At 47.5% G+C, this 13,968-nt stretch overlaps 1 protein-coding gene across 1 annotated transcript in view; it reads left to right on the top strand.

Moving 5' to 3' along the window:
- Window positions 1-13,962, top strand: part of ATF6 (activating transcription factor 6) — a gene marked incomplete at its 5' end in the record, with an annotated part of 96,603 nt that extends 82,641 nt beyond the window's left edge. Inside the window, one exon of the mRNA XM_026089171.1 lies at window positions 12,622-13,962. Coding sequence (XP_025944956.1) covers window positions 12,622-12,833 — 212 coding nt within the window. The remainder of the gene's footprint in view (window positions 1-12,621) is intronic.
- Window positions 13,963-13,968: the final 6 nt, after the last annotated feature.

The following is a 13,968-nucleotide window of genomic DNA, read 5'->3' as shown; positions in this document are numbered from 1 at the left end:
TTTGAAGCAGAGTGTGGGTCCATGGAGGCAGCTGGGGAGAACCGGGGGAGTCCAAGGATTTCCAAAGGAGGCAGATGCCAGAGGAAGGCGTAGATATGAGTAAGTGTTAATCGTGGACAGTGGTGAGGCTGGGACTGAGGAGATGTGCCAGGAGGAGTGAGGAGAGAGGGTCTGCACATGGGTAGCCGTTGTGTATGTAGGATTAAGGACCTGTCTGTTAGATGAAAGAAGGGTAACTGCTAAGGTTTTTTTCAGAAGATCACTGAGAATTCTTCAAAGCATCAAGGCTCCTAAATCACTTGCAGGATGTAGGAGAATGTATCTGAGGATGTCTCCATCCTGTAAGTCTACAGGTCATTTTGAAAATGCTGCCCTTCTGCTTTCTCAGCTGCCAGTTGAGGAATAAAAGTAGTCTGGTGAAGCTAGACCAGGGAAGAATCAGAGCCATGGTCAGCTCTTGGCTAGACTTCACTGCAGCAACTGATTACTAAGCGTGGACTGAGATACGTGGAGGGTCTGCTATTTTCTGTGTGCAGTCATGGACAAGCAACTCATGAGTTACTGTGGTTCTGCTGTAGTAAGGATGGTTTGCTAATGTCACAGATGTACTTCACCTCTTATATTCATCTAAAGCTCTACTCTAGAGGTCAGAATTGACATCTTGGGAGAAGAGACTTCTTGTTGATCTCTCTGCTGTTTTTCAAAATGGCATGAAAGCGCAGTTTATCAAAACAGAACACCCCCCCCCCCGAACTTTCCTACATTTCTTTGAACATCAAAATTGATCACTGTTTAAATTCAATTTTAGTTAGAAGGTTTTGACAGATTTTATTGTCTTTGAGAGATTTTACCCTCCCCAACCATTTTCTGTTAATATATGTTGAATTTGACAGGAAGGAGAAGATTAAATTATTCAAAAAAAGTATGAAAGAAATTGTTTTGTGCACAAAAATAGCAGAATCTGTGTCACTCGAGTTCATGTTTATTTAGTTAGACAGGAAACGATCAAGAAATGAAATCATAAAGGCTTATTCCCCAGTGACTTTTCATAATGTTCTGTTTACCTAAATTGCTAGATGAGTAACCTATTTTTATGTATTCGAAAGAACAGGAAGATGACTTCAGAGGATCTTCTGTGCCTTTTGCCCCTTTGTTAATACAAAAAAGAATATCTCTTGAGTTTTGTGTAATATAGCAAGACAAGTCCCAGCATGATGGGTCTTCCCTGTATAGACGGTGTAAGTGCTACAGATGGCATTTACTTAGGAACACGCTGTTCACGAAGGGGGCAGAGAATGAGTCATAAATTAATTGGACTTCATGTTTAGTATTTCAGATGCCAGTGTAGAATTATTACACCAGATTGTTTTTCCATATAAAAGACACATTATATAAAGTCCACAAACTAGAGGGAAAAAAGCCATGATGTTAGCTGCCAGTATGGATATAGTTCCAGAAGGAGCCAAATTCTGTTCCTAGAACTGAGTAAGTGTGAATCTCCCTGCAGAATCTATCTTCTAGGCATTCATTTAACCCTAGATGCTGATACTGCAGGATAGTTATGCTCTCCCACCAAGCTTTACAGAGAGCACTATGCTGAGAGCTGTGCTGCAAACTGAAGAGGAAACTTTAATCCTAATCTGTGAGATTGCCTTCACCATCTCAGTGATATTGAATTCTCCTTGTGCAACACATCAGAATTCTAGGCTTGAGTCCAGCTACTTAATACATTTTCTACATGTTGTAAATTCAGGATTACATAATTCCTCTTAGTGTTAAATTATAGATGGCAGGTACAGTTTTACATTTACAACAGACCAACTCTGGTTACTGGTAACTCTGTATGTCTGTAGTGATCTGAAGCATAATTACCTAATGAGCTCACCCTGTAAAAACATAAAAAACTGCGACAGAATTGGTAGAAGAGGTTCACATTTATGTGTTCTGTCTTGAGAACATCACGGGAGAAAACGTAGAGATTAATAAAAACACAGCAGTCCAAGACAGTCTTTTTCTGTGTTTTGACTGCAGTCTCTAAGGAGACTGCAGCCAGCTGGGCTGGGAGGCTTTTGCCTTGTTCTCGTATCCCAGTTGTAGTCTTCCACACTGCAGCTTTTCTCGCCTGCTTCGTACAGTCCGCCTTACCTACAGCACCTCCTGATAATGGTGTGTCCTCTTGGTGTGATCCTGAGCAGTGAGCAAATGCCAGGGTTGGTGTAGGAACACATCTGAAAAATGAGTTCTGAGCATCTGAAGAACGTTTTCAATTTTAGTCATCTTCCACTTCACTGTAAATCTTCTGCCTCCATCCTGACTCTTATTCGGTGGTAGCCCCAGATGAYGAGATCTTGGTGTACGCCTGCACAGCACAAATACAGTCCGGGTAAATGTTGATGAGGAGGAGACTGAAATCTGAGCTGACTTTCTATGAAAGAGGAGCAGCTCTGTTTCAGAGCCAGAACTCATATCTTAAACCGGTAAATCTCTCATTGCTGTAGCTGCAAGATAAGGCAGGCAGAAATCTTTGAAACTGCCTTGTTTTTATTAGCATGCCACATTCAGATAGGCACTGTGCAGCATATGTGTATGATTTGTTTTTAAAAAACTGACAAATGCCTTGATTCAGAGAGGCTCACATGGAGGAAAGGGCACACCCCACGCAGACAGAAGCTTCGCAGAGATGATGTTAAAAATACTCTTCTATGAGCAAGGGCTGATCACAGTATCTAAATAAATGAGGTAATTTTATGTATCCAAGTGAGACAGGTGGAAAATTCAGCTCACTCTTTGGATACCATCCAACCTATAAAGACATTTGGACTGTAAATGAATACAGACTGTCACCAGCCTTCACTCTTAAATCAGTGAGACACTTTAACACTAGGGTACAAATGATATTGGGTGATAGAGTAGGTCCATGTCAATGAAGAAGTGATGCTACCTCTTGAAAAAAACTGCAGTCAAGTAATGAAATTAATTGTATCAACAAGTGTCTACAGACTGAAATGATGAGGTACATACTACAGTAATGTTCAGCTTAGAAGGCAAGGGCTACACAGTAATGAGAAAACACATTAAAAATAAAACTAGTAAGGTAAAATGCTGGCAAGTGGTGTGGGGATTGATTAAAGATTAAAAGCTCAGAGCAAGTCTTTAAAATGACCTCCCATAAAGTTGACATGGGTAAGTAACAGAGTAAAGTAGAGTGTTAGAAGTAAGGAGACATCTCTTAAACAATAGACATTGTAGCCAAATGAGGAAATAGAAAAAAGAGTACAATTTCTGGCAAACTAAATGTTAAACCATAAGAAGTTAGGCCAAAAAAATATATTGAGGAACAACTTGCTTTAGGCATAAAAAATAATAAAACTGTTTTTCAGAGGAACCCTGCCAGGGAATCTGTAGAGCCTATAGAAGACCAAGGTGTGAAAGAGCACTTACAGTATGTCAGCACTGTGGAAGAAAAGCTTGAAGAGTTCTTGTGTGGTGTTACCTCCTGAGGATATATAAGAAAGTGGCAAGCGGCAAATGAGGCAAATATTTTTAAAACGGCCTCAGGAACTGTAGAGAATCAAGTTTCACTTTTGCACAAGTTGGTTGAATCTGTGAGAGCTGAGAATGCTTGGATACATGCACTGGTTGCACTTGTGGATTAGTATCTCACTAAAAGATATAAAAGAAAGGGTGGAAACAGATGGTCAGGTTTTGCAATGAAGGGGAGGTTACCCATAGACTCCCATGCAGATCTGTTCTGGGGTCAGTGCCCTGCAGCATAATTGTACCTGATCTTGAAAAGGGAAAAGACAGAGTCTGGAGATAGAGTTTGGAGATGTTACCTAATTATTTAAGGTAGTCAAATATAGAATTTCTTGCTGGAAGATCTCATAGTAGAATGATAAAACAACATCTGAAGCTTGGTGTGAATAAATGCAAAAGAAATTAAGTGGGAAAGATGTTCCTGACTAAATATACAGTGATAGATTTGAACCAAGCTGTTACTGTGTGGCGGGTGGAGCACACAGTGGTCTCGCAGCAGCAAGCCCTTTAATGACCACTGGTACTTTGTGGAGAAAGCCACAACTACCAAGAGCGCAGCTTTGCGCTGGGTAATGAGAAATCCCCCTCCTCCATGTCCATGCCCCAGGAAAGCAAGTGCCAGAAGCTGCCTGGAGTTGGCGTCCCTTGCAAGCGCCCCTGTCTTGTCCTGCCCCGTCGTGTCGCAGCCTGGAAAGGTGCTGTGGTGCTGGTGGGGAGCTGCGCACTGTGGGCTGTAGCTCTGCTGCAGGCTGTACTGCAACCTTTCCTCCAACATGCCTCTTCCTCTAGGAGGTTATTGCCTTCTTCCAGGGTGCATTTTTTAAAATCCATTGACTGAGTATATGCCCAAGCCCTTCATCCACGCATCCATCCATCCTTCATCCATGCTGCCTTAGCGTTCCCAGGGGCTGTGTACAGCAGCAGTGCTGGCAGAGCACACCAACCCCTCCTGCCTCAGTCTACAGACACTGCCCGCCCCTCATCTGCATGGAGAGCGTTTCCCTCGCTGCACACCAGTCCAGCCATCCCCCTGCCCTCCTCGCYGCCTGCCAGCCCACGCTGCTGAGCAGTCCCCAGCTGCTGAATTTCACCCAYGGATAAATGTAATCATGGCCAAGCTGCGTAAGGCCCATATTCCTCTGTAGGATGACAGAGGAATTTGTTCTCTTTAAGTGACAGTCCAGTGCACATGAACACTGGTGGACTTGCACCCTTAGCATCAAGGCCAGAGAAGGTTTTTCCAGCTCCAGCACGGTCTGTCAGATATGCCCAGCTCCAGCTTCCTCCCTGCAGGATCTGCGGTGGGTGCAGAAGAAAAAGTGCCCAGACCTCTCAGTCATTCCCCTCCTGCTCTCAGGCAGAGCAGTCCTTTACATGCTGCCCTGTGAAAAGTCCTCCATCTTGTTTTGGAAAAAAAAGAAAAAAAGCCTATACTGCAATTCCTTTTTAGGTTCCTCTCCTGTGCATAGTTATTTGTCTTATAAGTGAGTATGTCTAATTTTGTAGAGCGTGCAGGGAGTTTGTTTATAGTTTTTGTGCCTCCCAAGCAGGCATGGGATGGTTCTGCCTAATGAAGTTGTTCTCTCTCCAGCCTCTTTCCTTTCTTTTTTTCCCAAGAAAGCTTTCTGTGCTTGAACAGAACTGCTTTGCCCCTTGTTTCTCTTTTCCTCTTCTTTTTTTCTTCTTATTTGTTGCTGGCATTGTGTAAGCTGATTAGGTTTCAGATATGACCATCCTGCAGCAGTGATATCCTGGCAGCAATAAGCATACACATAGCCAGTGCTGTCACAAGTGTCTCTGGATCTCCAAGAAATACTCTACCTGGGGGAGTGTTAAGTTGTGTGCCTGGAAGGATCACCACTGGTTATTCGTATCTTCTCTTCTTGAGATGGCCATCAGCTTGATTTCCAGATCAACAAGAGCAACTAGGTTAGATCCAAACTAGGCCCCCTTCTCAGGCCATGCTCAGCATCCTCCTCCTCATAGAGGGGAGTGACTGTGCAGTGTGAAAGATGATTTGAAGGGGAGGTAGGAGATAGTTGTGAAATGGTCCCTGATAGGACTTTGGTTACATGGGATCCAGTGTTTCTGGTCCTGGTCCTGTGCCTTCCCCGGGCACCAGGAGAGCAGACAAAGGGGCAGTGCTTGCAAGGCTGCTGCTTCCATACTTCTGCCTGTCCCAGCAGATGCTGTCTGCACCCATCACCTGCAGCCTCCCTAGCTTCTTCCAAGCTCTCACCCTCAGCCAGGTCTGTGGAGGACTTTATACAAAGGGGTGACAACGTGACTCTGTGCTCACTGCAGGTTTTCATCATAGCACTAGGAAAGCAGCCTCAGTAGCTGCTGAGAAACAGGGAGTAAAAAGGTTGGAAAGAGGAACAGTCCCATTCCTGTATTGCATATAGACCCAGCAGCCTGGCTCACTGTTTGAGAGGTACTAGAAGATCTAGAAAGCAGAAACGCCCGGGATCTCATTTAACCTGTGTCAGGGACAAAGGACAGCAGAGTCCACAAAAGTAAGACAATTGCAACTGGTTTGTTTGGAAATAGTTCAGAACAGACATTTGCTTTTAGAAAGAAAAGCTAGTTAGGTTGCAGTATAGCTTTCTCCCTGGCCTGGAGTAATTCTGTGTAACAAGCAAATCTGTAAATATTTTAGAAACCCTGCTGTGTTGTTGCAGTGAGTGTATTTTTAGTCTTTGTAGCTGTTACAGTAACATTGCTTCATTTATATACTTATTTGGTAGTGTATACCAACCCTTCAGATGGAAACATAGTCCAGATGTACTGGACAGGACAGTCAGGGCTGCTCAGTGGAGATGAGATGGAAGATTTCAGAAATTACAATACGGGGAAGGCTCCCTGAATGATGCTTGGGGACAGCCCAGCCTGAGCTGCATGCAGCTGGTGCCCTCACCTTTCGTGAAGCTTGCGTTTTCTGAACTCCATGCTGCCTTAAATATAATCTTTGTTTTGGGACAAGGCAGGTTGCAATATGAGTTGTTCGGTAGTTTCTTGCTAAATCATTCTTTAAACAAAACTTGGCACGGCAATCACAAAGCAACCAGATACTGGCACTGATCTGATGGCTCTTTGAAAGCTGTCGAGATTCCTGCTGGTTTAATAGATGGGCGTGAAGAGTAAGTTTTAAGTGTAAATCAACACTGATGTCCACTGTTTGGAATTCATTGTGGCAGAGCACAGTTTCTTGATAGAAGGACATGTGAAAACTATAAAAGGTGTGAACATTTTTCCAGCAAAGATGGGTGTAAAAGAGTTGTTGTATCATCTTATTCAGAGATAATTCCCTGGCACCTAAATTTTACATTAACTAAAAGAGGTCCATGGATAGCAAATTCACTCTACACCATTGTCTATGAGGGTAGGATGATTGTGTAGACTTACTATATATTTCTAACAGAGATAGATAGTTAAAGATTTGGGCAAGTGATTTCCCTTGCTGTATCTTAACAGAAGAAGCAAGGACATGTAGTCCAGATCTAAATGGTCAATATTAGATTTGTGTTCCCTAGGTCAAACTGACATGCGGGGAGTTTAGTACAGCCCCAGGCAGCAAGCTTTTTTTGAGAAGGTGCAGTCAGAGAAGGGCAGTGCTTGACACAGTAATGTGCCCAATGCAGTTGTTTTGAGATAGTCTATCTATCTGAATCATGGCTTTTAAACCCTTTTGACTGAGCAGTGCTAACAAATAATTAACTGCAACACAGAGGCACCTTTTGGCCTGAAAGGATAACTTACTCATTTTCTGGAGTTTTATTCTGAGGCTATATAATATGAAAGGCTATATGTTCTGAACTTTAAAGAGAAGTAATAAATCTATTTATAAATCCAGACACCTCTACAGGAGATCTGTTCTCCTGTTTTCACTTATGTAATCAAACAAAACATCAGTCATAGGTAATTCAACACAATAAACATTCGAAGTAATTCAGTGTCTGGGTTGTTCTGGGCTGGCCAGCAGCCCCGTGTAATGCACATTGGCAGTGCCGACCTTCCAGCCAAGGAATGAGCAGCAGCAGCAGGCAGAGACGTTGAACTTTCACTCCTGCCTTGACAGATACTGCCTGCCAGCATCCTCCTCCCTGCACAAGGCTGTGAGGTTTGATGGGTACCTATTCAGGCAGTGCAGTACACGGCTGATCTGAGTGTTGAGATAAAGTATGGGTTAAGTACACCAACCTGCTGCAGATAGCCCCAAGGATGAGCCATACACAACTGCAAAGACCACTGCTGCTCAATGCCTCTCTCAGAAACCCACCTTATGGTGCACTGGTGTCTCCAAGCTGTTGCTGCTGCCAGACTGCCACACAGGGATGGGAAGGAAAGAATTCTGGAGGATGTACAGAGCCGTGAAAAGGGCTGCATCTGGATTTTTTTGATGATCCTCTCTCTTCAAGGCATTTTAGACCAGTCTCCCTGTGTCCTCTCACATCTCTGGGAAATCAGGTCTCCTAGGGAGAGTGACCACAGCTTATAGCCCAACTCAGGGCCTTCCTCTCAAGGTGCCTACCACTTCTCTCCTTAGAAGTTCCTCTCTTGGCATTCCATCAGCAATGCCACTGACTTTAACCTGCCTCTTTCCCAGTGAAGAAGAAGTCTAGTTATATCAGCCCAAGCCCTCTTGCATTCCAGCAGCCTGTGGGGAGTGCAAGCTGCTTTAGATTTGCCTCCCTGTGACACTCATGCCATCACAGCAGGGCTTTTTAGAGCTTTGTTGTGTTCACTTGACTTGTCCACAGAAGGGATGGTGGTGGAATCACTGTCCTCAGGAGACGTTGGTTATTTTTAAAAGATCTGCTGTACTCCTAACTCATGTTATCAACGGGAGGCAGGAATCACCAGGCAAAATTGTTAGCCTCTTCTGTGCATGAGGACAGACTAGGGGGTCCTCTGGCCTGAGAAACGAGGACTGTGCTCCAGATATTCCCCCYTTGCAGACAAGAGATGGGAACAGCATGGCTGAACCTCTGCTAAACATGTCCAGTTACACAGCCATTGGATTTAAACTGATCATCAAGGAAACATGGACACCAGGGTTTTCACTGTCATCTGAACTATTGGAGGTGGTTAGGGTACAGTCGTAGTTTGTGACAAATGTCAGTTCAAATCTCACTGAAAGGGCTTATCCCAAATTGCACTGCCCTGTCTTTGTCATGGACAAAGAGCAGGTAGACAGTCACTGCGATTCAGTTGACATATATTGGCTTTGTTGTGGATCTGGGCTCTGTTATGTTAGATTAAAGTGTACTCTAATGTGCTTCAGTAATGAACGGCCACCTGCAGCCCCCAGAAACACAGGAATGCAGGGCCAGAAGGGACCATGAGTGACTGTGAGTCCCCATGCCTGGGCTGAGTTAGGATCAGGTGTACCTGGGTCATGTCTGACAGATGTTCATCCAGCCTGTTCTTAGAAACTACCAGTCACAGAGATTCTCTGGTCTCCCAAGACAGGCCTTATATTTCATTATCATTAGAAAGTTCATCAAAGATAAAGCACCTTTTCTTGAAATTGAGCTGATGATTCCTGGCCCTGTCATGCTGTTAGCTCGCACACAGTGATCCTCTCCAGTCCTCAAGATTTTTCTGCAGTGCTTCTGCCCAGCCCCGTTTTGTACTTGTGTTCCTGAATTCTCCTGAGTGTCTGTACTTCACTCTTGCCTTTGTTGATCCTGATGGTTTTGGAAGATTTCTCTCTTTTAGTGAAACCATAGTCTAATCCAGTACTCCAAAGTGGTTGAAATCTCTCCAGTTCAGCATCTTCCAGAAATCTGATAAATATGCTCTCTATTCCTCATCCAGATCATGAAACAATTAACTGGAAACAAATCCAGGAGGGAGCCATGTGGAATCATTTTTGAAATGCCTGCCCATTTGACAGTGAACTAGKCTTTCCAAACATTGGCTTGTGTTGACTGCGTTAAGGTCGTATTTGCCTGTTGTTTTGCTGAGAGTCACGTGGGTTTATGCAGCAGAGAGCCCACGGTGGTGAGGGATACTAACACCAGCACTGTTTTCAGCCTGCTCTTTCGTACATGTTGCTTTGAACACAGCTAGTCTAGATGCCCAGCAGCATCACTGGTAACTGCTGTCTCTGCAGAGAATCTCGGCTCCTCTTCTAAGTCATTTTGGTGCTGGTAGTGATGAGAGGGGCCACTAGAAATGCCTGTAATGGGAAGTGAGCCTTTCCCTCTACTGTCCTTGTTCCTATGAGTAGTGACCCTTTGCAGAGGTTGCCTGCAGCAATTCTTCATTGACAAAGCCTTAAGCCTTTTAACCCAAAAGGTGGAAGAAGCAGAAAGCTGTCTTTAAACCTGACTATCCCTCCTGTGCCAGCATGCGCACACGGGGTAGGATTCAGTCACTTGGCTGGTGTCTAAGCCAGTTGTGTAAGTAAGTCCCCTCCGCGCCTGCTGGCAAGAGAGGCCAGTTTGGGGCATGTTTCCTCCCAGCTGTCTCAGCTGTAGTGGCCTCGGAAGACACACTGCCTCTTGCCCAGGGCAGCAGCTCAGACCGCAGCATTTCAGAGCTGTAACGTGCTGAGCCGTGGTCATGGAGGGAGCCGTTGTCGGAGTTGGCTGGGAGAGACGCAGGCTCCTGACTTCCGCTGGTGGCTGGAAGAGAGCAGCTGAATGCGTTCCCATGCTCTCCGCTGCCACCCACACGGAGCACAGTTCCCTCGCTCACACATTCTGCTTTCTGCTATTATTATTATTATTATTGTTCTCTGTGTTGTGCGATGCCAGGGAACCTAATGATAACCCACTGTGCTGACCACCGTGGACAAACTCGGGAAATTCTTACTGCCTCAGGGTGCTTACAGAGGGATTTTCCTGGCCCTGGCCTCCATCCCATCCCACTTCACCCACTTGTGGCTTTGGAGCACATTTTCTTGCATAGCCAGGGTCCTTTCAAGCCTTCATCTCTACGGCATTAAAGCTGGGGTGCTGTATTTTCAGCTTTCTGTGTCACATGGAGCCATTCGGTTCCTATATGCTCTCTCCACCCCAAAAGCCAGGCTCTTCCCTCCCCACGGCTTTACATAGTGCAGCCCATGCGGCCCGTGTCCTGAATGGTCCCCGGCCCTGGCTGAGCCTTCTCCTGGTGCTGGTTTCGCGTCTGGCCAGCCCCAGCTGTGATCCACCTTCTCCTTCCCCTCTCTGTGGGCACCGCTGGCTCTGGGACACTCAGGGCTGTTCCAGGGAGGAGCAGGAGCACCCACTCTCTCCAGAGCCAAGCACTGCTAGTCCTAGCACCAGAATCACATGGGCCTTGGGCACGTTATTCCTCCTCCTCACAGGCTTCCCCTGCTCCGGGTCTGCCCTGTCTCTGTGCTTGAGCGTTGCTGGCATCACCATCCACCTGCCAGCACCAAGCTCAGCCTCCGCAGACCAGTCCTGAGCGTGGCTTGTGGGAACCAAGAGCAAATCCAAAGGAAGAGAGAAAGAGAGACAGCAGAACGGGCCCAAACTGGGGACGCAGCACCTACAGCTATGGCAGGGTTTATCAACCCCACCAGCACCGGGTTCGCAGGGTGCTCAGGTCAGCAGGCTGAGCTCCGGCAGGGCCACAGGCACAGCTGCTCCTGGCCCCAGTCACTCAGTGGCACATTCAGAGCATTTTCCATTCATTTCTGCAGGTGGGAGCTTTGATTTCCCTCGCAGGCCCTCAGCCCCCTAAGCAAGGGTTTGCTCCTGCTTTTCATTACTATACCAGACATATTTGATCTAATGGCTTCTACAGGTGGCGTGGGGCACAAGAGGGCCCAGCCACAGTTGTCAGCTGTCATCCAGAATCAGAGTTAATCCAGGAAAGCAGTAAAAATTAGTAATGTATATTGCATTCCTCCGATCCATACGTTTTCCATTAGGTGATCTTCCATCCTCTCAGCACAGAAAGCAAACCCTGCTGATGGCAGTCAGCGTTTCTAGCTCTGAAAAGCAAGGACTGGTCGTGCCTGGAAATCTGATCTCGGCTCTCACATTCCTGGACACACTGTCTTTGCAGGGAATAGTCTCCCACCTTTAAATCCAGGCAGCAGATGCTGGCCACATGCACGGCCAGTTTCGCGGCTGTCCAGCCTCTGCCTGCAAGCCCAGGAGCCTCTGCAGCAGTGGCAGTGCTCAGCCTGCAACTCTCCTAGCTGCGCTCCCTTCCCCTCCACGTGCTCTGGGATTTTCCCAGGGAGAAGGTTGGTCCCAGCATCGCCAGCAAGTGTAGCCCCTCCTTCCCATTGCTCTGCCGCATTGTCCGAGGTGAATGGTTGCGGCTTTTGCCCTGCAGTGACTCCAGGCAAATGCTTTTTGATGAATTCTTGGGATCAGGGATGGCTATCAGACAGTGGAAGCTGTCACCATCTCCTCCTCGCAAACATTTTTCCAAACTCAAGTTTTTTTTACTTGTGCCCATCATGCTCTGCTTGGTCGTGTGTTTCTAGTTAGCGATATGAGGCTGTGCCATGCAGGGTGACGAGCACGCCGCAACGCAGGGCGAGTACCACAGCCGGATGAGCATGGTAATGAGGCGTAGTTAATTCTTTAGAAGAATGACATTTTAACCTTTTTTTTTTTTATAATAATCTGGTGAAAAAAATTCCTCTAGATCCTCAGTATTGAGAGGATTACAGAATCCTTAACCAATAAAAAAGAGTGGGGGGGGGGGGGAAAACAGCTTTCTTAAATAAGCCCAACCTTTAATCACGCCTATGTTTTAGTACCTCTTGAGCAACAGTTTGGAAATAAACCATATACAATGCAAACTCCATCAGAGTGCAGATAAAGAAGTGAAAAGCTAAGACATTAATTTCTAAGTGTGACTGCTCATGCTAACTGTGGCCTGGGCCCTTTGATTCTCACTAGCAGATGGCCTGCAAATGGCTCCATGTGTGGCACCACAAAAAAAAAAAGAAGGGGGTGCCCCCGCTCTTGCTTCATCTCCAGCTTTGGCTCTGGCTCCCATGCCACCCCAGACATGAAGTGTCCCAAAACCTTGCTCTTTGGTGCAGCTGGGTCAAGGCACCAGCAAGGCACTGGCCTGCAGGGCTCACTCTGCCTTTTCCTTTTGCAGAGAACGTGATCAACAACGGGCAGGACTACGAGGTGATGATGCAGATCGACTGCGAAGTGATGGACACCAGGATTCTCCACATCAAGAGCTCGTCCGTCCCTCCATACCTCCGAGAACAGCGCCAAAATCACACTGACACCTTCTACAGCTCGTCCCCCTCTGTCCCAGAGATGCCCCACKCCCTCAGAGCTATTGTCAAATCCCTGCAGTAGCTGCTGGGTGCTGCCGGTGCCTCCCGCACGGCCCACACCCCCAGCGAGGGGCCGGTCCCTCAGGCTGCAGGTGCTATGGGACTCCTGGCACTGCTGCGCGTGTTCCTGCGCCCGGCCCCACCAAATGGCTGGATCCCCTCCCAGCCCAGCCGGCGCTGGAGGTTTGTGCAGCCTCCTCGCCGGGGCAGGCCTGGGGGCCCCACACAGCCTGGTTGCGGCCACCAGCGGCACAGGCAGCAATGCACACTGCAGCGGTCCTGGTGCCCAGGAGCAGGGCAGGGGCCACAGGCCACTCTTCCTGCTCATGCACTGCCCAAGCTTGGGTTTTTTCCTCCGCATTAAACCATCTCCCAGGGTCTGTTGCCAAGCACTGGGGTCCTGCCCAGGCACACAGCTTGAAGAGGCCAGTGCTTGTGGCTGGGCTCGCCCCTGCCCCATCCCTCCCCGCGGGGCTCCTTCCCAGCCTGCATGGCCAATGTCGTGCTGTCCTCCCTCCCCCCAGGAAGCCGGGGCTGCTGCTGTCTTCCCGAGCCTGCACTGCTGGCTAAAGCTTGGGGCTTGGCCCAAGGGTGATGGTTTAATGCAGCACATCTATTTCTAAAGATTTTACTGCTGTTGTTATTTTGTTTTTTAAAAGATATTTAATTCTCTTCACTGCTAACAACCTCCTGAGCTGCTCTTCCTGCTGCGGCACAGCCCCGCGCAGCTGGGCAGGGAGGCCAGGCAGTCCCTCCCCGTGCCGCCCTCGGCAGGGCTGCTCCATTAGGTGGGACACCAGCACAGCCCTTTCTCCCGCACTGCAGCCCCTCAGGCGAGCGGCACTGCCGCGAGGCCGCATTTGCACGCCCCAGTCTCCGACTCGCCAGCACTGACACCTTCCCGTCGCCCTGCCGGGGAGCCTGCCGCTTGCCCCAAGCACTGAACTCMTAGAAGCGGCTCCTGCTGAAGTCAAATACTGCCCTTACAAAAGGCTGCTGCAAAGCTGTAGTGACTGTTCCCATTTTTTTTTTTTTTCTCAGCCGCGCTCCAGAACACAGCAGGGCCAGGGCTCCTGCGGCGCGCACAGGGAAGCGCGTGGCTCTCGGCTGGGATGAGCAGTCAGCAGAGCATCGTCCGTTCGTAATGACTTCAGCAT

Source organism: Apteryx rowi, unplaced genomic scaffold (assembly GCF_003343035.1).
Source record: "Apteryx rowi isolate R43461 unplaced genomic scaffold, aptRow1 scaffold_80, whole genome shotgun sequence".
Classification (NCBI taxonomy): domain Eukaryota; kingdom Metazoa; phylum Chordata; class Aves; order Apterygiformes; family Apterygidae; genus Apteryx; species Apteryx rowi.
The sequence above is the reverse complement of the archived record's forward strand: the minus strand, read 5'-3'. Positions and strand labels throughout refer to the sequence as shown.